This window comes from Malus sylvestris, chromosome 11 (assembly GCF_916048215.2).
Source record: "Malus sylvestris chromosome 11, drMalSylv7.2, whole genome shotgun sequence".
Classification (NCBI taxonomy): Eukaryota; Viridiplantae; Streptophyta; class Magnoliopsida; order Rosales; family Rosaceae; genus Malus; species Malus sylvestris.
The window spans coordinates 6,338,137-6,363,851 of NC_062270.1; the positions used below are offsets into that span (position 1 = coordinate 6,338,137).

Below are 25,715 nucleotides of genomic sequence, written 5' to 3' on the forward strand. Positions count from 1 at the left end.
ATATTTATATTTATGGTTAAATTTTTTATCATATATTTTTATTTTTATTTTTAGTTTGTACCCATTTTTAATTTGTACCAATTTTCTTTTTAGTTTTAATTTGTACCCATATATTAATTTCTTTTTATGCCCACATTTTTTAAAGTTTTATTTGTATTTGTACCCATATATTTTTTAATTTATTTGTACCCATTTTTATTTTTGCTAAATGTATCCATGCTAATTATATGTACCCATTCATGTATTTTTTTCAAATTTTTAATCTTAAAATGTACTCATTCTTAAATATACCAATTTGTTATATGTAAAATGTACCATTTTTTTATATATAAAATCTATTCAGTTTTTTTCTAATCCCTAATCCATTTTTAAACTTATATGGGTACATTCTTTTTTCTTTGATTTGAGAATATATCCATGTTAAGTTTAATCAAATAAATTTACTAATATTATTAAGCCTAATATCTTTTTTTTTGGTGATTTTGAAGAATGTACTCATGTTTTGATACAATAATTTTTTGGTTAATTTTGATGAATGTACCCATGTTTACACACACACACACACACACACACACACAATAGTATATTTATATTTTAATATTTTTAATCCCACAAATTATGGTTTTTTTAATTTAAAATCTCATTAATATAAACAAATATAAATATAAAATTTTAATTTAAAAAATATAGTAACGTATATAGAAATAAATTATCACATTAATTTCAGGGACTTGGATCAAAAATTGAAAACCAATAATGTTTTAGTCAAAGAATATTCATAATTAAGGACCGCATCCAAAGTCTCCCTTTTCTGTTCTTGTTGGTTGCTGCCATGGTCTTTTGACTCTTTTCGCATCTATCACTACAAGAAAAACTGGGACGTGAACTGGTGGGCTTATATTCATTGTGGTGGGTTGAGTATATTGGTTTTACAAGCAATGTTATACTTACCACATTTATATTACATTTTTCATGGTAGTAGGACCAACTAATACATGTGAGCCTTATTTTTATTAAAAATAATACAAATATGATATGATAAAAATAACATTTTTTTAGTTTTATTTGAGTGTGGGGGCATGTACCCAGTCTTGCCTTATAGCTAGGAGAGGTATTTTAGTGTGTAAAAAACAAACGTTGCACTAAGTGTAATAATATAACTAATCGAATTTCTTATTTTAAAGTTCTAACCAATTGTATTATAAAAATTAGTGTAGCCGTGTTGCTGGTATTGAAAAAATTCTTCCAGCGACAAAATAGACAGAGTACTTAAGCAATGATGTAGGGGAGGGCCATATAATGTATTAGTTTAATATATATGCAATCAAATCCTTTTGCCGTACACTTTTTTCCGCATTTTGCAGTTTAATACGTAGTTCAAATCAAGCATTTGTATCTAATAGAAGAAGAACATCACTATATTTATGTGTGGTTGATGTGCAAAGAAAGTAGTAAGTAGAAACCAGAAAGAGTGAAAGAACAACCGAGAAAGATGAAGAGAGTGGAACTCGTGTTCATCCCATCACCAGGAGCAGGCCACCTTGTACCAACGCTGCAATTCGCAAAGCGTTTGATCGATCGCAACGACAGAATTTCGATCACCATTCTTGCCATCCAGTCATCCTTCCCAACCACTCTAAGTTCCTACACAAAATCGATTGCAGCCTCAGAACCCCGAATCCGATTCATTGATGTCCCACAACCTCAAGATCGACCTCCGCAAGAGATGTACAAGTCACGAGCAAAGTTCTTCTCTCTTTACATTGAGAGTCACGTCCCCAGTGTCAAGAAAATCATCACCAACCTCGTCTCCTCTAGTTCTAATAGTTCAGATTCGATTCATGTTTCTGCTTTGGTAGTTGATTTCTTCTGTGTGTCCATGATTGATGTGGCCAAAGAACTCAATATTCCTTCTTATCTTTTCCTGACAAGCAATGCAGGATATCTAGCTTTCATGCTCCACCTTCCAATTCTTCATGAAAAAAAACAGATTGCTGTTGAAGAATCCGATCCTGAATGGTCAATCCCAGGTATGTTTGTGACAATCACAAGTTCTTTTGGATGCGTTTAACATAATTTTTTTAAGTGTTTCTGAGTCATAAAAGCTCTTTCTAGAGAAGCACATGCAAGTGGTTTCTTCACAAAGCATTTCAAGTCCCTTTTGAGGAAGCAATTGACTTTATAATAAACAAAAATCAACGTGTCATATGAAATCATTTCTAGCATAGGTGCTTACGAGTAAAAGTGCTTTGCAGAAGAAATTTCACTGTATCAAACGAGTACAATGCTATCTCCCTCCAAAAAGACAAACATGTCCAATGTTTAAAGACGCGTTGTAACAACATATTTATAGACTTCATTGCAGTTGAAAAGTTTTGATTTCTTGGAGTTGGATTCTTACACTGAAAGTTTTCGACACTTAGGTATTGTCCACCCGGTTCCTCCAAGAGTTTTTCCAGTGGCTTTGACAGATGGTAGCTGCTCCGCTTACATCAAGTTGGCTTCAAGATTTAGAGAGACTAGAGGCATTATATCAAACACATTCGTAGAGTTAGAGACACATGCTATCACATTGTTTTCCAATGACGACCGAGTCCCTCCAGTGTACCCAGTTGGGCCAGTGATCGACCTGGATGATGGTCAGGCACATTCCAGCCTAGACCAAGCACAGCGCGACAAGATCATCAAATGGCTTGATGACCAGCCTCAGAAATCTGTTGTGTTTTTGTGTTTTGGTAGCATGGGAAGCTTTAGGGCAGAGCAAGTGAAGAAAATAGCTTTAGGGCTTGAACAGAGCGGACAAAGGTTTTTATGGTCCCTGCGCATGCCGTCACCCAAAGGCAGTGGCGAAGCTACAGAGGAGCAAGGAGGGGCGGTCGCCCCTCCCCTCGCCGAAAATCAAACCTAAGAGCGGTGGTTCCGCCCCTCTGGTTCCGTCGGAAATGATGGTTGCTCAGCCCAATCTCTGGTTTTCTGGGTTTCTGCAGCTGCGCAGCAAGAGTGTTATAATTTATTTTTTTTAAATCCTTTAGGAAAAACGACGCCGTCTCGTTTGGTGATTTTAAAAAAAGTAAATAGGACGACGTCGTTTGAGCTTTTAGCCCCTTACCTCTTCACCTCGTTTTCCTATTTCCAGAACAAATTAGAGCACATAACAGCGCCCTATATGCCTCCCCTCCTCCCAACCCCAAACACTCAAAGGTTCGTTCTTTTCCAATTCAATTCGTTTTTTAGCAAATGGGTTTTTTGGGTATTTGAATTTTGTGTTTCAGGTACGATTTCGGGTTGAAAGATTTGATTTTTTTTTGTTCACTTGGGGATTCCCAATTGCCTGATTGATCGGTTAATATTGAAACCCTAGGCGTCTGATGATTCACTTTCGAAAATCTCTAGGTGTTTGATAGTCTTCCTCCATCTGCCTCTCTTATTGCTTTTTGCTTGTCTTTATACACACTCCATGTGTTTGTTTTAATGCCTCAAAGAATTATCTGACGAATTAGTCCCCATGGGCAATGTGAATGAAAATGAGAATGAAATGGCAGTAATTCTGAGTATACCATTATTGATGTTGAGGTGGCAAACGAGGAAAGTGAGGGTAATAGAGATGAAGGGGAGGAGGTAGCAAAATGTTCAGTACAAAGGTATTAAACTTGGTCTAAGGGATTTCATTTTCTACGGTGTTCTTGTGCGCAGAGCTGCAATGCATGACCTTATGACTGTGTATGCCTATTATCTTGCCATTATTTTGGGACTCAGAGTGCACTCTTATTTTGTGGTCAATGTACCATCGAGCTTTGCCAGCTTTGCCTATATCTATCATCTTGGGTGTCATTTTTTACTTCTTTACTCGGTTATTACTGGAGCCTTATGTTATTGGGATATCTACAACTTGTTGATATTTTGATAGTCCATTTGTTTTTGGTAAGAGAGAGGTTATATTTAAGAGGAAGCTGATGTCCTAGCTATTTTTTGTTGCTACTGAATTCTCTATCAAATGGGTTTCCAAATTATAAGTTCATCGATAATGTCTATTGGTTTGTAAATAGTATATAAAAAGGATTTGGTTGTCTAAATTTGTATTGAACAAAATTAATATTGTTCATTCTTTATAAGGATTTGGTTGTTTAAATTTTTTGGGATTTTTATCCTTTTAAATTCCGCCCCTCCTCTCGATAATTCCTGGCTTCGCCACTGCCCAAAGGCACAGTCCCAAGTGATTGCTCAAATCTTGAAGAAGTTTTGCCAGATGGGTTCTTGGAGAGGACCAATGGGAAGAAAGGGTTGATATGTGGGTGGGCCCCACAGGTGGAGATCCTGGCCCACAGTGCGACCGGAGGGTTCTTGTCACACTGCGGGTGGGTGGAACTCGATCTTGGAGAGCTTGTGGCATGGCGTCCCTATTGCGACGTGGCCCATGTATGCAGAGCAGCAGCTCAATGCGTTTAGGATGGTGAGGGAGTTGGGGATGGCGTTGGAGATGAGGCTGGATTACAAGACCGGCAGCGCTGACGTGGTGGGGGCGGACGAGATTGAGAGGGCTGTGGTTGGTGTGATGGAGAAGGATAGTGAGGTGAGGAAGAAGGTGGAGGAGATGGGAAAGTTGGCTAGAAAAGCTGTGAAGGATGAAGGGTCTTCATTTGCTTCTGCTGGGAGATTTATTGAGGATGTGATTGGTGAGAGTTGGGGTTTTAAGTAGTATGGGTTGCTAATTTTGTAAGTTTAAGAAATCTTGAATGTACTAATATCTCCATGTTCTCGTATGCCGTTTATGAATTTATCAGCAAGTAATTTATATGTTTTCCTTCTACAATGATAAAGCAAACGAAACGGGTTTGTAAATTTGTTAGGGAAGAGGGACTTTGGAGTTTGTGACATTTGAGTCCCGACGTTGAATCTCGCCAATAAAGTAGTTGAATAAGATCTCGGAAAAAAAAAATTGAGAAATATTGGAGTTGAATAATACTATGCCTAGATTAAAAGATTTTGGTTATCACATATTAATCAATGATATAAATGCATATACAAGGATAGATGAGAATCATATGAGAAAAGATCAAGAAGCTTCCAGATTTTTACAAATTGACATCTTTTCTTGCAGACCAAGAACTTCAGTTTATCATTTACTCATTTCTTGCTATCAAATTAACCATAACTTCACTACCCCAAATCAAACCTATTAATCTCCTCGAAGAAGAAACGAAATGAAACCAACCATCTCAGTAATGTCAATTATTTGCTAGTAACACGGTATCGACGCTTAATCCTCTGTGGTTTCAACTAAATTGAAGAAACAATGACACATGTTTGGGTTACATGATGCAAATGAACAAATTCGGTATATCCTGTATATCGGTTTCATCATGCTTTAATAGAGATTCAAACAGATTCAACTCAATATTAACAAACTAACAAACTCTTTGCATTTGGATGATTAAGTTTAAAATGAGGATTAATATCGTTTTGTTTACGAGGATTTTTACTGAGTGAACGAAATAACATTTTCATTTTGGTGACTTTGATCCAACACAATTGATTTCACTAATCCAGACCTATCTTCCTCTAAATTCTCTAAACCATACAATCCTAGTGCAACCAAACTCGAATCTCGTCAATGATGAGTTAGTTACCAATTTGTCCTCCAAGTGGGCTTATAAGTTATATGCATTGTGTGGGGCTGGGACTATATTGATTTTTGATTCACGTACTAGTTTAATACATTAATTACATTAACATTGAACAAAAGTTTATGCAGTGTGGGGGCATATGCCCACTCTTGGCCTTAGGTAGGTCCGCCAGTGAGAAAAATGAAAATAATAGTAGGTGAGTAATGACGTAGGGGAGTAGAAAATTTTCATTATGATGGGAACACAGGTGGTACACCACGTGTTTTTATGTAAGTGGTGAAAAATTTTATTTTTTGAGTGATTAATTTTTTAACACACATATCTCACCATTTGTATAGTAACACGTAATGTACCACCTTGTGTATTGATTACACTGGAAAATCTCTGGTACAGAAGGGCCATATAATATTAACACATGCAATCAATCCTTGTTGTTTATTTCTGTCCTTTAATTATGTATATTATTGTATTAATGCGTAATTCAAATTAAGCAGTAAAATATAATTTCTCCGGTGTGGGGGCATTTGTCCATTGAGGCAGATTGTTTGCCCCTGTATAGATGCCCTTCTAATCCTCTTTTATTTTGTGTGGTCACGATTAATTCACGTTCATATTTTATATTTTTTTTTATAGAGATAATAAGATAAAAAATAATAAGAATATAAAATATTGACGTGATTTAACCGTAACTGCATAAAAAATAAAATAAAAAGGGTATCTAAACAAATAGAAGGGTAGACAATCTTCCTTTTTTGCCCACTCTTGGCGTTAGGTAGGTCCGTCAGTGAGAAAAATGACAATAATAGTACGTGAGCAATGACGCGAGCGAGGGCCATATAATATTAAGTTTAACAAATGCAGTCAATCCTTTTTCTGTACTCTTTGTCTCCTTTTCACACTGTTTATGTTATTTGATTATGTATATTATTGTTATAATGCGAAATTAAGCACTATGATATAAACCAGAAAGAGTGAAAGAACAAGTCAGAAAGATGAAGAAAGTGGAACTAGTGTTCATCCCAGCACCAGGAGAAGGCCACCTTGTATCAGCACTGCAGTTCACAAGGCGTTTGATCGATCGCGATGACAGAATTTTGATCACCATTCTTGCCATCCAGTCACCCTTCCGGACCACTATAAATTCATACACAGAATCGATTGCAGCCTCAGAACCCCGAATCCGAGTCATTGATGTCCAAGAACCTCAAGATCATCAACCTCCACAAGAGACGCACCAGTCACCAGAAAAATTCATCTGTCTTTACATTGAGGGTCACGTCCCCAATGTCAAGAAAATCATCACCAACCTCGTCTCCTTCAATGCTAATAGTTTGGATTCGATTCGTGTTGCTGCTTTGGTGGTTGATTTCTTCTGTGTGTCCATGATTGATGTGGCCAAGGAACTCAATCTTCCTTCTTATCTTTTCATGCCAAGCAATGCAGGATATCTAGCTCTCATGCTCCAACTTCCAATTCTTCATGAAAAAAACCAGGTTGCGGTTGAAGAATCCGATCCCGAATGGTTAATCCCAGGTATGTTTGTGACAATCACAGGTGCTTTTGAATTAACCCCTTTAGTACCAACAAGACAAAAGTGTTCAATGTTTAAAGACACGTTGTAACAGCAAATTTTTAGACTTCATTCCAATTGAAAATTTTTGATTTCTTGGAGTTGGATTCTAACGCTTTGAAAATTTTCGACAACTAGGTATTGTCCACCCGGTTCCTCCTAGAGTTTTGCCGATGGCTTTGACAGATGGTAGCCGCCCTGCTTACATCAAGTTGGCTTCAAGATTTAGAGAAACTAGAGGCATTGTAGCAAACACATTTGTAGAGTTAGAGACACATGCTATCACATTGTTTTCCAATGACACCCGAATTCCCCCGGTGTACCCAGTTGGGCCAGGGATCGACCTGGATGACTGTCAGGCACATTCCAACCTAGACCAGGCACAGCGCGACAAGATCATCAAATGGCTTGATGACCAGCCTCAGAAATCTGTTGTGTTTTTGTGTTTTGGTAGCATGGGAAGCTTTAGGGCAGAGCAAGTGAAGGAAATAGCTTTAGGGCTTGAACAAAGTGGGCAGAGGTTTTTATGGTCCCTGCGCATGCAGTCACCCAAAGGCACAGTCCCAAGTGATTGCTCAAATCTTGAAGAAGTTTTGCCAGATGGGTTCTTGGAGAGGACCAATGGGAAGAAAGGGTTGATATGTGGGTGGGCCCCACAGGTGGAGGTCCTGGCCCACAGTGCGACCGGAGGGTTCGTGTCACACTGCGGGTGGAACTCGATCTTGGAGAGCTTGTGGCATGGCGTCCCTATTGCGACATGGCCCATGTATGCAGAGCAGCAGCTCAATGCTTTTAGGATGGTGAGGGAGTTGGGGATGGCGTTGGAGATGAGGCTGGATTACAAGACAGGCAGCGGTGACGTGGTGGGGGCGGACGAGATTGAGAGGGCTGTGGTTGGTGTGATGGAGAAGGATAGTGAGGTGAGGAAGAAGGTGGAAGAGATGGGAAAGATGGCTAGAAAAGCTGTGAAGGATGGGGGGTCTTCATTTGCTTCTGTTGGGAGATTTATTGAGGATGTGATTGGTGAGAATTAGGGTTTTAAGTAGTATGGGTTGCTAATTCTGTAAGTTTAAGAACTCATGAATGTACTAATTTTTCCATGTTCTTGTATTCTGTTTATGAATTTATCGGCTAGTAATTTATATATTTTCGTTCTACAACGATAAATCAAACGAAACTAGTTTCTAAATTTGTTCGAGAAGAGGGTTTTTGGAGTTTGTGCGTGACATCAAGTCCCGACTTTGTTCAAGTAGGTTCTGAATTTAAATCTCGCAAATGAAAGTAGTTGAGTAAGGTTGCTTACTGAATAGACAGTTGAGAAAAAATTCGAGTTAAATACTATGCCTAGGTTGAAAGTTTTTGAGTATTAATGATAGATTGGAACCATATGAGAAACATATATCAAGTAGCTTCCAGTTTATCAAATTGACATCATTTCTTGCAGACCAAGAACTTCAGTTTATCATTTTCTCATTTTTAGCTATCAAATCAACCATAGCCTCACTCCACCAAATCAAACCTAGTGATCACCCCAAACAAGAAACGAAACGAAGCCTACCATCTCAGTAATGATTTTCCCAAACTGTAACCAAACAAATAAAATTGGTTTAGTTCGTTTCGGGTGAGCCAGAATGTTGGTTTGGATTGGTTAGCGACTCACGGGAAGAATCAAAGTACGGGATTTATTGAATGACCAATAATTTTGTTGAGTTGGAGGCCGAAGTTTGTAGGTTAGGTCCTAACCCATTCCTATGAGAGGCGAATGCAGTACTTGTTCTACATGAGTTTCTTCCCGTGGCTAGAAAAACCTTCTTTTTACAGCTCACTACATAAGTGAACCAAGTCAACAGTCTCCCCCACACCTCTGCAACTAAAACCCTATGCAAACGCAGTTTCAATCTTACTGTTAACATTTTTAGCTAAGCATCTTGGTTGTATTCAAGGTTGAGACTTGTTCGACGCTTCAAAACATACTCCAAAATCACATTTATATGCAGTAACGTCAATTATTTGCTAGTAATCACACTGTTGAAACTTGATCATCTGCGGTTTGAACTAGATTGAAGAAAAACTGACACATGTTTGGGTTACATGATGCAAACGAACAAATGCGGTATATCCTGTATACGGCTACATCATGCTTTAATAGAGATGCAAACAAACTCAACTCAATACTAACAAACAAACTCTTTACACTTGGATTTGGATGATTAAGTTTAAAATGAGGATTAAAATCGTTTTGTCAATGAGGATTTTTATGGAGTGAACGAAATAACATTTTCATGGTGACTTTGATCCTACACAGTTGATTTCCCGACCTATCTTCCTCTAAATTCGCTAAACCATACAATCCTTGAGCAACCAAATTCGACCAGATGCGCTCTGTTAGCACCTTTACAAAGTTCACACAGCAACACAAAACTTCTCAAAACTAGTTGTATAGTTACCAACATGAAGACAACACGACTAATAAGGTTGATTCAACTCCAAGACATCGAAATTCCTTGACCAAAGCACAGAAATTCAAAAACCATACCGACAATCTTGATCGAAAAAACACTTGCAAAGCATCCAGTTTCATGGAAAATGTAACTCTAAGCACTCCAAGAATGCAAATTCTACAAGCACCAATAAGTGAACACAGCTTAACACAGAATCAAGACTCCATTTTCACAATTTACAACACCAAAGTTTAAACCTTTTGGCAAAAATCATACGAATTGCCCTTTCAATCACACAAAATATCATCTACATACGAAAAAAGCAACAGAGAAACAAAATTCAGCCTACATTGTCCAAATTCGACAGCAAGAAAACAAGAAAAGCTCCGATTTTTATCAAACACGACAACTATTACATCAAATTTAAGGGGAAAAAACACAAATTATAGTCATATTATTACTGTACCATGAAAATCGAGAGTTTATGATCACTGTCGGCTACTATCGTAATCGACGACCTCGGAATCCGCGAGCGATCTGGAGTGCTGGACGATGGACCGTCCGATCGAGTTGATCCACTCCTCCTTCTCCTTCTCCGAATCGGCGATGAAGTACATCGTATCATGATTAGTGGTGGAGAGCTCGAAGGCGCAGGGCTTGTGCACCACGTCCTCGGCGCCCTTCACCGTCAGGCACGTGCCGACCGGGATCACGCCGCGCGGCGTCGACGAACGGGTCACGTAACTATCCTTGAACCAGAACAGCTTCCCCTGTTTCAACACGAACCAGCGGCGCCGCCACGTCTTGATGTAATCGCCTTGTTTGGTCAGCCAGGTGGCGCGTTCAGGGTTGGACCAGAACTCGATTCCGGTGTAGTCTTCCGGGCTCGGTTCTTGGCCCGTAGCCGCCCGCCACAGGCCCTCCATTTTTTTACTTGGGCGGCGCGTGAGGTGGGTTTGTGTGGGCAGAGTTGAGGTTTTGGTCGGAAGTGAGACCGCGGAGGGAGAGAAAGGTTTTATGTTTTTCTGTCCGGAAACAGAAACCGGTTTTTTGTTTGTTTAATTTCGCAAACCGAGACGGCCGGTTGATATCAAAAGCTGTTCTGTCCCGTTGTGACCGCGGTTCAATTTGCTTAGGTGGCTTTGAAGCTGTGTACGTGGTAACATGTGTGCTACTAGAAAGGTCGCATGTTACAAGAACACTAATCTACACTAAATAAATCGAAGGGGCTGTTTGAATTCGAAATACAGCAAGTTGAAGATAAATACTTTAACTACTAGAATGATTGATTACTTTCACTCGTAATCTAAATCTTTTATTTTCGTAATGTAAAGTTTTGAAACACATTAATGCATAAATGAATTTTATTGTGAGTACATGCAAAGATAAGAGTAAATGAGAGCATTGATCCCTTGCAACACAATAGAAGGTTTGGTTCATGAAATTAACAGTTCTTTAAAGTTGGTATATGAGTTACCGACTACTATTACATTTTAGAGATATTTTTGTTCATTTGTAACTGAAAAATTTTAGGCATGGATGACGAAAACGTTATATATTTGTTGAGTTCAATGCCTAATTAATGATGACACATTGTGTGGCTTATCTCAATCTTCTCTTCCCTTAGAGTAGAACATCCTCTACCCCGCTAAGGTAGAATATCATTGAACGTGCTTAATTTTAAAAATTTTATGTACAAGTTGGCAATAAAACTGATGTTCCGCATTTTGTCAAGAGAATTGTTATTAGCACTCCAAAATTAGCATAATACACTCCTCCTAAGTGTAATTTTTTTTACTAATTATAAAAAGTTTGGAGTGAAAAATGAGATCTTTAGAATGCCAATAACAATTCTCTTATCAAATTTAGATATCAATTTCATTGGACTTCTAATTCAAATACCAAAACAACAATATCATCACAATTCAAGACCAATGCTCCATTTTTCTTTTATAAAAGTGAAGAGTTTCAATATTAATGCATTAAGTCTCATTCTCATGGTTGTTGAACTTCTAGAATTTTGGTTTTTTCTTTGTGGAAATTCAGGGTGAAACGAAAGGGATATGTGAGGAAAAAGCTTCGAAGGAGATAGTTGAATTGATGGTGATTGGGAGAAGTAATGCTGCATTAGTGTAATAGTATTAGTAGATTTGGCCAAACCTTTTCATTTCAAGTTTCATGTGTCTTCTATGTTTGGGTGGAATGAGTCCAATGCATATTTCTTAATTCTTTAAATCTTTATGTTTGTTACATTCGTAGAATACAACTGATACATCCGTAGAATATTGTTGTTCGATACCATGTTCATGACACAAGGTAGAGAATGATTGATTCACATATTTAGTACCCTTGTCACTTTGGAAGACCATAATGATAGAATAAATATGTTACAAACCATGGCAACAAAGTATTTAAAGTGAAGAAAAAAATAAAAACCTCATAGATGGTGGAAGAAAGAGACAAATGATAAAGCTCATCTTTACTGGAGGTCTGAAAAGTAACACGCTGGTAAGTAAGTCATAAGTTTGATAAAAGTGAGGAGCAAGGACAAAGAAGATTAAATTATCTTGGGTGAAACGAGCAACAACAAAAAAAATACAAAGGTCGGGAAGAAAAAAGACAATGCGAAGATGAAAGTTAAAAGAATCAAGAGAAAGAGGAAGGGTGCCGATGTGGGTAATGTACATAGTATTGCCTACCCAAATAAACATTAGAAGGAGAAGGACCCGCATAGGGCTCCATAGAGCAACCAAAGACGATCGACTCGTCATGTGATGGGTAAATCGACTCGGCTAAAAGTCCGAACTACAACCCTGACAAATAAGGCAGTTTTTCTTACCTGGCAAATGGGTAACACCAGTGTCAGGATGCCAACGTGGGTCAGGCTGTTGTTCAAACTGGGTTACAGCAAAGGGTGCAGCCTGATCAGACCCACAGTACCTGTGCCGACCACCACTTCTAGAATTAAATTATTGACAAGTGAAATCCAAAAAGCACCAAAAAATGATTGTAAAGATTTTTACTTTATAAGAACGAGTGGTTCTCATGTGTTGTAGATTTGTAACGCGCTTTTATTTCTACATAAGTCATTAGTAAGGATAGTTTATCGTGATTTTCTGTTGTAATTTGTCATTGGACAATTATAAGACAGTTAGGATAGTTATAGGTCTGTTTTGATGAGTAGTCAAATGTATAGCTCTCTGTATAAATATCAAATGTACTCTAATTATTTTCTAATGAAAAACATTTCTCAATATGGTATATTTTGCCTTTGTCTCACGACCGACTCCAATCCTCTTCGATCCTCTTCCTTCTTGCATCTTCCCTCTCACGCTTCCTTTCTTCTTCTCTCTGTAACCCTAATTTCTCAGCAATGTCGTCTGTTTTTCCTCTATCCTCTGATTCCGCACCACCAGTTCATCCCTCTCCGGTGACAAATCTATGCCCTAATTCCTCTAGCACCGCCTCTACAACTTCAATTACAATTCAGAATATCAGCTCAATGGTTCCGATCAAACTCACTACCACCAACTATCTCACATGGAGTGCATTGTTTGCTCCAATTTTTCGACGCTATAATCTTACCGGCATTGTTGATGGCTCTATTGAAGCTCCACCTAAAGTCATTAGAGATTCATCTGGTAATCCGATCTTGAATCCTGAGTACATTGCTTGGTTTGAGAATGATCAAAATATTCTCATCTAGATCAACTCAACTCTCTCTGAATCGTTGATTCCATATAATGTTGGTGTAAATTCATCCCGAGAGCTATGGTCCAAGCTTGAATCGTGCCTTGCAGCGGCCTCTCAGTCTCACATTCATGACCTTCGATCTCGCATTCGTAGCATTTCCAAAGGAGAATCCACCGCTGTTGATTATCTTCAACAAATTAAAGAGATCCCTGATGCTCTTACCATAGCCGGAGCTCCGGTTGAGGACTCTGAACTGATTCTGTTACACTCCATGGCTTGCCATCCGAGTATGATTCCTTTATTGATGCAATTCAATTCCGTCTCGGTTCTACAACAATTGATGAGCTTCATGGCTTGCTTCTGAGCAAAGAAATTCAACTTACCAATCGCAAGAAAACTACTACTTCCTCTGGTGTTTTTCAGGCTTTCAATTTGAATCTTGGATCATCATCTAGAATTTTACCTACACCGATTTCCAATTCTGGTTTTCACGTCTTTCTTGCTAAGAATTCATCTCATTTCAATCAGTATCAAGGCCGTCGTCAAGATCGAAATCAATTAAACCCTAGGTTTTCTCAGAATAAGGGAGATTTCTCTGGCTATCGTGGCAACACTCAGCATCCAAATTACAATCGCTACAATCAAAGGAATAATCGTGGAGGTCGCTCAAGTTCCAATTTCTCTGGGAAAAGAACCACTTGTCAAATCTGTCGCCAGTATGAACATGAAGCATCTGAATGCCCTCATCGTATGAATCCTCAGTTTGGCAATCGAAATTCTTAGATGACTATGTGTGCTAATTCTTCACAGAATGCCTCTCCTTCATGACTTATTGATTCATGAGCTAGCTCACTATGACAAGTTCTTTGGCGAATCTCCAGTATCCAGAACCCTATACTGGACCTGAGCAAGTCTACATTGGTGATGGCAAAGGTTTGCCTATCTCTAATTCTGGTTTTTCATACATACATACTCCTCATCATCGTTTTGCCTTGAATAATGTGTTACATGTTCCTGATTTAAAGCAAGATTTACTCTCTGCAAATCAATTTACACTTGATAATGGGTGCTCAATTCATCTATATCCTTTTCACTTCACTATGAAGAATCTTACTTCTGAGATGACGCTTTTTAAGGGACCTGTGCAAAATGGTTTTTATCCATTCTCTGCATCTGTCAATGCTAGTTCACATAAGCTTTTTGCAGCAACTATCAAAGCTTCCCCAGAGATTTGGCATCAAAGATTGGGCCATCCCTCTTTCAAAGTTTTACATAAACTTGTTTCTCAGTCTAGTGTTCTTCTTACTACTAGTATGAATAAAACTTTTTGTCCTAATTGTGCCTTGGGTAAAAGTTCAAAACTGCCATTTGTATTAGCTTCTAGTGTTACAACTAGACCATTGGAACTTTTACACACATATTTTTGGGGTCCAGCTCCACTTCTCTCTGTATCTGGTTATGGGTATTATCTTTTTTATAGTGGATGATTTCACTCGATATAGCTGGTTCTTTCCTATCAAATGTAAATCTAAGGTATTCAAACCCTTTGTTGAATTCAAAGCTCTTGCTGAATCTTTGTTAAATACTAAGGTTGTTACTCTGCGATCTGATTCTGGAGGTGAACTTCTTAGTTCTGTGTTCACTCAATATCTTAAAGACAATGGTATTCATCATCAACTATCTTGCCCTCACACACCTGAACAAAATGGTTGTGTAGAGCGCAAGCATATACATATAGTGGAAATTGCTCGAACGCTTTTAGCTGCTTCTAATGTTCCTTATATTTACTGGGTTGAAGCATTCTCCACAGCAGTTTATCTTATAAACAGATTGCCTACCATGGCCCTGTCCTTGGGAACAACTCTTTAGCAAGTCTATAGATTATACAACACTTAAAGTGTTTGGGTGAATGTGTTTTCCTTGGTTAAAACCATATGCAGCTTCTAAAGTAGAACCTAAAAGTAAGCCGTGTGTCTTTCTTGGCTATAGTCTCAATCATAAGGGCTATAGATGTTTTGACATTCAATCCAAAAAAGTCTATATCTCGAGGCATGTCATATTTGATGAACTGACCTTCCCATTTCATCAAGTTTCTCAGGTTTCATCTTCTTTATCCTCAGCCCCTACTCATTCTTCTCAAATACCTTCAACCCTCACCTTCACCAAGCTCACTGCAGCACCTCACCCTTCTCCACCTATCAACCAAATTGTACCCTCCCTTAACCAATCATCTTCACCTCAACACACTACCTCTCCCAACTCCATCTCTACTCATTCCTCACCTATACAACCACCCCCACCTCAAAACATTTACCCTATGCAAACAAGATCTAAATCAAGCATTTTTTTAACCTAAAGCCTATTCAACCACTAAACACCCTATTCCCTCTCATATTTCTCCAGATTATCTTCCTAGTACTTATCTCCAAGCTTTAAAACACCCTCACTGGAGATAGGCCATGCAGAAGGAATTTAATGCATTGGTTAACACAAGAACTTGGTCTCTTGTTCCTTCTCACCCATCTCAAAATCTTGTTAGATGTAAATGGGTGTTCTGAATTAAAAGAAAAGTTGATGGCACTATTGATATATATAAGGCTCGTTTAGTAGCCAAGGGTTTCCATCAACAGGAAGGCTTAGACTACAGAGAAACTTTCAGTCCTGTGGCAAAACCAGTGACCATAAGGCTTCTTCTCACACTTGCATCTCAGTATGATTGGTTTCTTAATCAGTTAGATGTTAGTAATGCCTTTTTGCATGGAACTTTATCTAAGAATGTGTTTATGCAGCAACCATCCAGTTTTCAAGACCCTACTAAGCCTAATCATGTCTACAAGTTACACAAGAGTCTTTATGGACTCAAGCAAGCTCCTAGAGCTTGGCATGAAAGGCTTCATGGTGCACTTAAATCTATGGGATTCCATGGCTCACATAATGATCACTCTCTCTTTGTCAAGAATGATCATTCTCTGGTGTTTATCCTTGTCTATGTTGATGACATCTTGGTCACAAGCCCATCTTCACAAGCTTGCAAGGACATAATAGCTCAACTGAGTGCTCTTTTTCCAATCAAGGATCTGGGTTCTCTTCATTTTTTCCTTGGCATTGAGGTCAAAAGGTCATCTTCTGGTATTTTTATATCACAAACCAAATATATCCTTGACTTGCTTACTAAGACAAACATGGCAGGTGCAAAACCATGTGCTACACCTCTCAGTACATCTAAACTGGATCATTCCTCTCCCTTGCTTTCTAATCCAGAAGAGTACATATCCATTGTAGGAGGTTTGCAATACCTTACTTGGTCCAGACCAGATCTTTCCTTTGTTGTTAACTTGGTCTGTCAGTTCATGCATCAACCAAGACAATCTCATTTGCAGGCAGTTAAAAGAATATTGAGATATTTGAAGGGCACACTTGATCTAGGTCTCTGGTTTCCAAAAACTTCAAGTCCTCTAACTATTAATGCCTTCTCAAATAGAATATCAACAAGAGGTTTTTGCATTTTTTAGGGCAACTCTCTTATTAGTTGGAGTGCTAAAAAGCAAACAACCGTAGCTCGATCATCCACTGAAGCAAAGTATCGATCTCTAGCTAACATTGCTGCTGAGATTTCCTAGCTTTGCAAATTACTTGTTGATGTTGGTGTGTCTCTACCTTGTCTAAATTGTGGTGTGATAACATTTCTGCTATTTCCTTAGCCAAGAATCCTTTATTTCATGCACATACCAAACATGTGGAGATTGACTACCATTATATAAGGGAAAAAGTTCTCCTCTAATGTTGTCACTGATCAGTTTGTGTGTTCACATGATCAAATTGCAGATATCTACACTAAATCTATATCCAAGTCTTGTTTTCTGTTGCTCAGAGACAAACTATCACTTCGGTTGCCTACGTTCAGTTTGAAGGGGCATATTAAGGATAGTTTACCTTGATTTTCTGTTGTAATTTGTCATTGGACAGTTATAGGACAGTTAAGACAGTTATAGGTCTGTTTTGATGAGTTGTCAAATGTATAGCTCTCTGTATAAATACCATATGTACTCTAATTATTTTCCAATGAAAAACATTTCTCAATAGTCATCACCTTTTAAGTCTACGCGGTGAAGACCAGATTCTTACCCGTCTTTGATTAGTTGAAATACATTCTCTCAACTGTGTCACAAAATTTCCATTTGCAAAGAAGAGATCGATCATGGCGCTGGCGGTGGTCGCTCTTTCGGGTTTCTTCCAGCAAGTATTTGTGAAGTTGGATTTTCAGGAGGTCAAGAACTTCATCAGAGGAAAGAAACTGACTGATGGGTTGCTGAAGAAGTTGAGAATCAAGTTGATGTCTGTCAGTGTTGTTTATGATGATGCCGAGCAAAAGCAATTACATAACCCACATGTGAAGCTGTGGATGCACGAGCTTAAAGAGGCAGTCCTTGATGCTGAAGACCTGATCAAGATAGAAGTGTTAATCAGCTCATTACCACGGGTCAATGCTTGTGATATATTGCAATCCATCACGAGCATTGTGCTTTTTTAGTAATCTGGATGTGATAAAAATCTTAGTTTCTACCACAGACTATGCTTGTTGTCAAATGTAAGATAAACACATATTGTGTCCGTGGTAGATTGAGATCTAACACCACATTTATTATGGTCGTTGTGGATTACAAATTGACCACGGCTAATGGCCGTCATAAAAAAAATTCAAAAAAAATAAAATAAAAAATAAAAAATTTAATATATAAATAAATTTACTACAATATAATAATTACATAAAAATCCCAGATTCAAATATTACAAACTGCACACTAAAGTTAACGATGAGTTATACTAGAAATACCAAACTATCCATAAAGTATCAAATAGGCCCCCAATAACAAGAACACTTGAAGACTTCATATTTCTTTGAACACCTCCAAACAAAGGACCTTGAGAGTGAACTACTGCCCCTAATACTTGAGCCTCAGAAATTGCTGCCGCTCTGTATTTGCATGGACATAAGCATATGGATCACAAGAAAAAAAAATCTTGTACTGGTATAGGTGGAAATATACATTTGATCTCAATCAAGAAAAGTGAATATATATATAAAACCTAAAGAAAAACTTAACTCCGGTTATTCTATTCCACCTCTTAGAAAGAAAACAACTTAAATCAAAATACTTAATAGCATGGCTATACAATTATACAAAACTTATACATTGATACATTTAAATCAAAAGACTTGAATAGATAAAAAAAAGTCTCCAACGGTCTACACAAGAAGATAAAATTTAACCAGTGAAGACTTTAACAGATATACAGAACTAACCAAGCATGTAGTGCAAAATTAGCAATGCAGGAATGGAGTAAATACAAAACTGAACTTACAATCATCAAGTTTCTAGATATTCCTCTCAACCGTTCTACCTCTAAAACTAGCATTTCATATAGAGTTTCTGCCTCTAAACCTTTCTGCTCATGCATTCCTTTGCAATTGAACGCTTGACAAAATTAAATAAGAGGAGTCCTTTGAGAAAAGATAAACACATGATTAGATTATGAACCTACTAAATAGAGCCACTACGTATAATTCTGCAAATATATATTATACAAGATTAACCAAACCAATACCATAAACAATTTTTTTTTTATACACCATAAACAATAGTAACCAGATCGAAAGTACAATCTAATGAACAATAGTGATTCGAGAAATTGAAATTATAGAAATATACAGAGGACGCACCTGTAGAAGTTAAACATAGAATCACAATTTCATCAATAGCGGAGATTTGCCACCCATAATTTAATTGATCTGTACGATTCAGTGTAGTGCAAAATAGCATACATATCAAATATACCTCAATTCATTGTTTTTCCTTCCTTGTCTTATTATTATTTTTTTAAAATGAAAGCTTAATAATTCAAGAGTAACTTGCAAATTGTAACAACCCTAAATTAACAAAAGCAATAGTAAAAGAAAAGGAAGCATTAAGAATGCCACTTTTAAAGTTTTAATAACTACAGCTACGAATGTAAAGCAAACTAGTTCCGAAAAACAACAGAAAGTGTGAATGTAAATGTACCTTAGCCAGGTCGAGATGCAAATCGTCTTTTAAATGGAAAGTTAAAACCTGACAGCAAGCCTTGCAAGGCCTAGGACACCTTGAACAAAATACCATGGCAACAGCCACATTGTCAGGGCACAATTCGACCCCGAAAAATTTCACACTGCTCGTTCCATGCTTGGTCATGCTTGGAGAAGGCAGGCTTGCCTCCTTTACCCTATCAGTTATCAACACATCCCTTTCTCCTGCACCTTATCGTATTGAACCAAAACTAAGTAAAGCTTTAATCTTTATCACATTTAGCCAAAATCGAATTGTAAAAAAGCATACTTAGATATTCATAATTACACTTTAATTGCACAATAATCACGGTACCGTTTCAATAAACGGAATTAAATTTTAATATTTTTACAAAGAAATCGAGAGACATACTAATCCTGGAATTGAGTTCTCCGGAGGAAGCTTTCGGCGAGCTCTGCGTCAGTGATGAGTTCTTGTGTGGGCGCTGGACAGAAGATGGTTGCGATTTCGAAGAAGAGGGGGGCGGGGCTTTGGAGAGAAAAATAAGTAGTTTGGAGATTTCGGAGAAACCGCCGAAGGAAGCGAATGGGTGAGACTGGGTGGTTGGTGGTATCAGATCTAGAATTGGTATATAGATTGGGTTTAAGATAGAGTTGGTTCTGATAACAAATTCGAGAGTATATTAAGGGGGGAACTGGGATTTTGAAATATTTTAATTATTTTAATGAATTTAGGGGTATTTAATCAGAAATTTAAGTTATTCTCTGAAATTTAATGTGTATCCAATCAGGATTTTAAGATAGTTTATTAAAATTCTTAAAAATTCAGGTGTCTTCAATTAGGATTTTAAAAAAGTTTATAACATTCCAGTATATTCAATTAGAATTTGATTTTAAAGAATTTGAAAAAGTTGAGGAATTAGAGAGAATTTGAGAGATTTTGTATTGTATTTTAAGCATCTACAAATCTCACATCTTCCAAAGAGATTTTGAGGGAATTGAATCAAAATTTTACATTGAATCTCTACAAATCAATTAGATTCCATAAAAATCTATGGATTTATAAATCCATTAAAATCTCTCAATTGAATACGTCCTCCTAAATAAATTAACTAACAACATTCATAAACCGTGACTGATTTCAAGAAGGCGTTGTGATTCAATTTATTTCAACAATGGGCTACCCTCTCGTGGTCATATCAAATAGGAAAATTTTATTTGAATCCATATTTTGTATTTCAATACCCAGCTTTCTTTTATATCTACATTGTATTTGATTTATCTATCATTATTTATTTACACCCAACATTATTTTCGAAACCGCCCTTACTTATCAAAACGCAACTCAATCAAACTTCTTTTTACACCCAACTCAATCTACTTAAAAATAAAACCCTAATCAGTCCATGGAGCAAATCCCCTTCTCTCTATCTTTAAAAAATCCTTCAATCTCCCACGGTTGTCATTCTGCACCCCTATCTACTCCTCCATAGTCATCCAAACCTCTTCCTCATCTTCATCATTTGACAGAGCACTAATTAGCTTAATAATCGGCATGAGCTTCTGGTTATAGTATTTAATGAGTTTGGTATGTTTCAATTAAATGAGAATCTTATAACCTCTATATTCCTATTTGTGGTAGAAAATTGGTACGTCCATGATAACTTTTGGTAAATCAATTAATATTTTTAACCATAGATATTTATTAGATACAAAAGTTGCGGACAACAATTCACTGTGGCTAAAAAGTATATCGCATTTGCACATTTTATAGGCGAACTCATAGCTAAGCAATTTTTATTGTGAAGCAAAAGTTCGGGAATTGATCTAACCTGGATGTGTAATTGAGTTTATGCATTTTAATTATTAAATTGATAAATATTTTGACCATATATGGATTTAATATCGTAGTATCTTTTAGCCACTATATGCCACAAAAGTTGCAGACAAAAATTCACAATACATAGAACTGTGGTTAAAAACTATATCGCATTTGCACGTTTTATAGTGAACTCATAGGTAAACAGTTTTATTGTTGACCAAAACTTCACGAATTGATCTAACTTAAATGTATAATTGAGCTTATGCATTTTAATGATTAAATTCATAAATATCTCGACCACATATGAATTTAATATTGTATCGTCTTTTAGCCTCTATATTGGTATCTATGGCAAAAAAATGGGTAACTCCACGAGAAAATTTTGTAGATCGATGAATATTTTCAATCTGGATATTTATTAGATACCATAAATTATAAGTTTATTCACGAAAGTCTAAGTCAATGTCACGAACAATATTTGTTAAGACATATTTAGGAACTGTTATTAGCACTTCAAAAATCTCATTCTACACTCTGCATGAGTGTATTTTTCTTTCTAATTATAGAAAATTTGGATTGCCAAATAAGATTTTTTGAGTGCTAATAACAATTTTCTATATTTATATACATTTTATTTTAGTTTGGAAGTCGACTTCCTTTTATTTTCTTTCTTTATCAAGTCGAGAGTATCACTGAAATTGACCCTATGCAACTAGTTATTAATTCATTTTGAATAATCAATATTATTTCTTACAATGTCTTGGGCGCATGAATAATAGAAATAAAACGGTCATGATACAAGCTGAATAGTAGTAATACTAATTAGTAAACAACTTGTGCATGATGTTTGCTTATAACCAAGTGGCATGAAGGGACAAATGTGTAGGTTTCATGTATGACTTGGAATATTATTAGTAAATGCATGATGTTTGCTTATAACCAAGTGGCATAAATAATGTGTAGGTTTCATGCATGACTTGGAACATTATTAGTAAATGCATGATGTTTGCTTATAACCAAGTGATATGAAGGGACAAATGTGTATGTTTCATGCATGACTTGGAATAGTATTAGTCGTCGGGAGATTTTGCATCAATTTGTTTTTGTTTTTAATATGTATATTTAGTTCTATTTTAATGGGATTGCTCACCACCCCTAAGTTGTGATAATGCCTTTATTTATTGTTCAACTTGTATCATGACCGTTTATGCAAACATTATGCACAAGTTGTTTACTAATTAGTATTACTACTATTTAGCTTGTATCATGACCGTTTTATTTCTGTTATTCATACGCCCAAGACATTGTAAGAAATAATGCTGATTATTTAAAACGAATAAACAACTAGTTGCACAGGGTCACAGTCAGTGATACTCCCAACTTGATAACGAAAGAAAAAAAAGAAAGTCGACTTCCAAACTAAAATAAAATGTATACAAATATAGAAAATTGTAATTAGCACTTCAAAATTTTCATTTAACACTCCAAACTTTCTATAATTAGAAAGAAAAATACATTTGTGCGGAGTGTAGAATTAGATTTTTGAAGTGCTAATAACAGTTTCCCTAAATATGTCTTAACACATATTGTACGTGGCATTGACTTATAATTTCTGATATCTAATAAATATCTAGATTGAAAATATTCATCGATCCACAAAATTTTCTCATGGAGGTACTCATTTTTTTGCGACAAATATCAATATAGAGGCTAAGACAATACGATATTAAATTCATATGTGGTCGAGATATTTATGAATTTAATCATTAAAATGCATAAACTCAATTATACATTCAAGTTAGATCAATTCCCGAAGTTTTGGTCAACAATAAAACTACTTACCTATGAGTTCACCTATAAAACGTGTAAAGGTGATATACTTTTTAACCACAGTTCTATGTATTATGAATTTTATCCGCAACTTTGGTGGCATATAGAGGCTAAAAGATACTACGATATTAAATTCATATATGGTCGAAATATTTATCAGTTTAATCATTAAAATGCATAAACTCAATTACACATTCAGGTTAGATCAATTCTTGAACTTTTACTCCACAATAAAAACTGCTTAGCTATGAGTTTGCCTATAAAATGTGCAAATGTGATATACTTTTTAGCCACAGTTCAATGTAATGTGAATTGTTGTCCGCAACTTTTGTATGTAATAAATATCCACGATTAAAAATATTCATTGATCTACCAAAAGTTATCATGAATATACCCATTTTTTTTTTACCACATATAGGAATATAGAGGCTAGAAGATTCTCATTTAATTGAAACATACCAAACTCATTAAACACTCTAACTAGAAGCCTATACCGATTATTAAGCTAATTAGTACTCTAGAAATTTAGAGATGTCAAATAAAGAAGAAAAGGAAGATGAAGATGTTTGGATGACTACGGAGGAGTAGATGGGAGTGCAGAATGACAACCATGGGAGATGGATAGATTTTTTAAAGAGAGAGAAGGGAATCTGCTCTGTGGAGATGATGGACTGGTTAGGGTTTTATTTTTTATTTTTAAGTAGATTGAGTTGGGTGTAAAAAAAAGTTTGATTGAGTTGAGTTTTGATAAGTAAATGCGGTTTCAGAAATAATGTTGGGTGTAAATAGATAATGATGGATAAATCAAATATAATGTGGATATAAAAAGTAAGTTGAGTGTTGAGATACAAAATATGGGTTAAAATAAAATTTCTCAATTAAATAACTGCAACGAGCTTTACTTGTGCATTATTATTCTAACATTTTCTATTACGGCCCAGTTTTGCCCGTTGTTAAAACCATTTACTCAAAACGGATTTTAAATGTCCGTGGTAATATTGGATAAGCTTTTTAGCTAGGGTAAATAGCCAAAATGATTCCTGAGATTTGCATAATTAATAGAAATGGTCCATGAGATTGTCCACCATCCATGATTTTGGTCATTCCGTTAAAAACTCTTTGGGCAATTTTTAAAGCTTCGTAACTCAATCGATTCTTAACGAAATTCGACCCATAATATATCAAAATGAAGATAGGAAAGTATAGAACAAGATTATACCTATTTGGAAGCCCAATGATTGCCGAAGATGGCCGGAAAATAGTCTGAAAGGTGACTATTCTACTTGAAAACTGGAAAACTCGTCGAAAACTGGGTAAACTTTAAACGTTCATAACTTCTTCAATACTCAACGAAATCGAGTGATTCAAAAATGAAAATCATACTTCTCGATGAGACAAAGAGATTGGTATCTTTCTCAATGGCTAACTCGCCGTAGTTTGGCCGGAAAACGGCTCGAAAATCATAATAAAATATTATTTTATTATTTGCTTTATCTTTTTCAATATAAAGCAAATAATAAAACAATATTTTCTCACCGTCTCATCAAGCAAAATGCAGTGTAGACATGTGTATTTTTGAGTAGTTCCGAGAATTGTTGATTTCCATATTCTACAAACGCGAGCTTTGATTTTCTCAGCCTTTATATATGGCCGTAACTTAGAGATGGGAGTTATCTCTGTGTCTTCCATTAAATCTTTGCTTAAACCAAACATAACTTGTATGAGTTAAAAAATTGTTATCACCAAGTCTTAAAATAAATGATTAAATAAGTAAAAATATTAATTTCTTAGATATCAGTTATATAACAATACTTCTTGTGTAAGTAATGCAGATAAATAAGGAAAGATAAGCTTAACTTAAATCAAAATTTGATAACTATGCAAGAGTAAAGACTTAAACAAAATATTGATTAAGAAAAATTAAATGACTCATGAAAGTTTAAAAAGACAGAAAAAAAATTGAACAGCCGTCATTGGTTCAAATAATATAACTGAGCTCATACTATCATCCAGTTACAGTTATTCATATCATAAACTGGGGCAGAAACAATATTTACAAATAATTCAAATCAAGAAATACCCAATAACCCAAATTAAATTTTAATGAAACAAATGAAAACATACCAGCCAAATCAACAAAACCATAAAACACTTCACTCAAAAATCAATAAAGACCTAAACTTGAAATTTTCATCAGAGGGTAAGTGTACCTAAAGCTGTGTTCTTTATGGTTGCCAGAGCGCAGGAGGACAATCACCGCTTGCTGAAAATAAAAAAGAACTAAATCAAATGACACAACCCAAAAAATTAAAAAATTAAAAACGCACGTTAAAAAAATCGGAAAAATAACCAGCATGAACTTGCAAGACCTGAGAGGGTTTAAACAAAAGGAATCTGGGGCAGTGCAGCACTTCTCAGCCACCTAAAATTTAATCAAATTGCTATATCAGAACCATCATAAACAAAAGAAAAATCAAAAGTTGAAAACCCTTACACTGATTCGCTGTTGAGTGAAGAAACCAAGACCTGAAAATGACACAAAGCGAGATTTGAAAGGGACGATCGAATGCGAGAATGGAAAGAGGAAAAGGAAAACGCACAACTTGCAAAACGATAGAAATGTAGAATTTCGTATGAGAAACTGAACAAAAAGCAAAGTGGGTATAAAGTA

At 36.2% G+C, this 25,715-nt stretch overlaps 2 protein-coding genes, 1 long non-coding RNA gene and 1 pseudogene across 3 annotated transcripts; 2 read left to right on the plus strand and 2 right to left on the minus strand.

Annotated features, from left to right (window-relative positions):
- The first annotated feature begins 813 nt into the window (after nt 1-813).
- LOC126589049 (UDP-glycosyltransferase 71K1-like) lies at nt 814-4,794 on the plus strand (annotated as a pseudogene).
- Nucleotides 4,795-6,554: 1,760 nt separating this feature from the next.
- On the plus strand, nt 6,555-8,383 carry LOC126589041 (UDP-glycosyltransferase 71K1-like). Its single transcript, XM_050254223.1, has 2 exons — nt 6,555-7,157; nt 7,333-8,383. The coding sequence occupies exons 1-2, from the start codon at nt 6,617-6,619 to the stop codon at nt 8,226-8,228; spliced, it is 1,437 nt and encodes a 478-aa protein (XP_050110180.1). The 5' UTR covers nt 6,555-6,616; the 3' UTR covers nt 8,229-8,383.
- Nucleotides 8,384-9,839: 1,456 nt separating this feature from the next.
- Nucleotides 9,840-10,754, minus strand: LOC126589048 (pleckstrin homology domain-containing protein 1-like). Its single transcript, XM_050254233.1, has one exon. It carries the CDS (start codon nt 10,559-10,561, stop codon nt 10,124-10,126), a length of 438 nt encoding a protein of 145 aa, XP_050110190.1. The 5' UTR covers nt 10,562-10,754; the 3' UTR covers nt 9,840-10,123.
- A 14,388-nt stretch (nt 10,755-25,142) lies between these two features.
- LOC126589064 (uncharacterized) lies at nt 25,143-25,658 on the minus strand. The gene is made up of 3 exons (XR_007611699.1): nt 25,539-25,658; nt 25,414-25,466; nt 25,143-25,307 (listed from the first exon to the last, which is right to left on the minus strand). It is a non-coding gene; the product is annotated as an uncharacterized LOC126589064 (long non-coding RNA).
- Between the last annotated feature and the right edge of the window lie 57 nt (nt 25,659-25,715).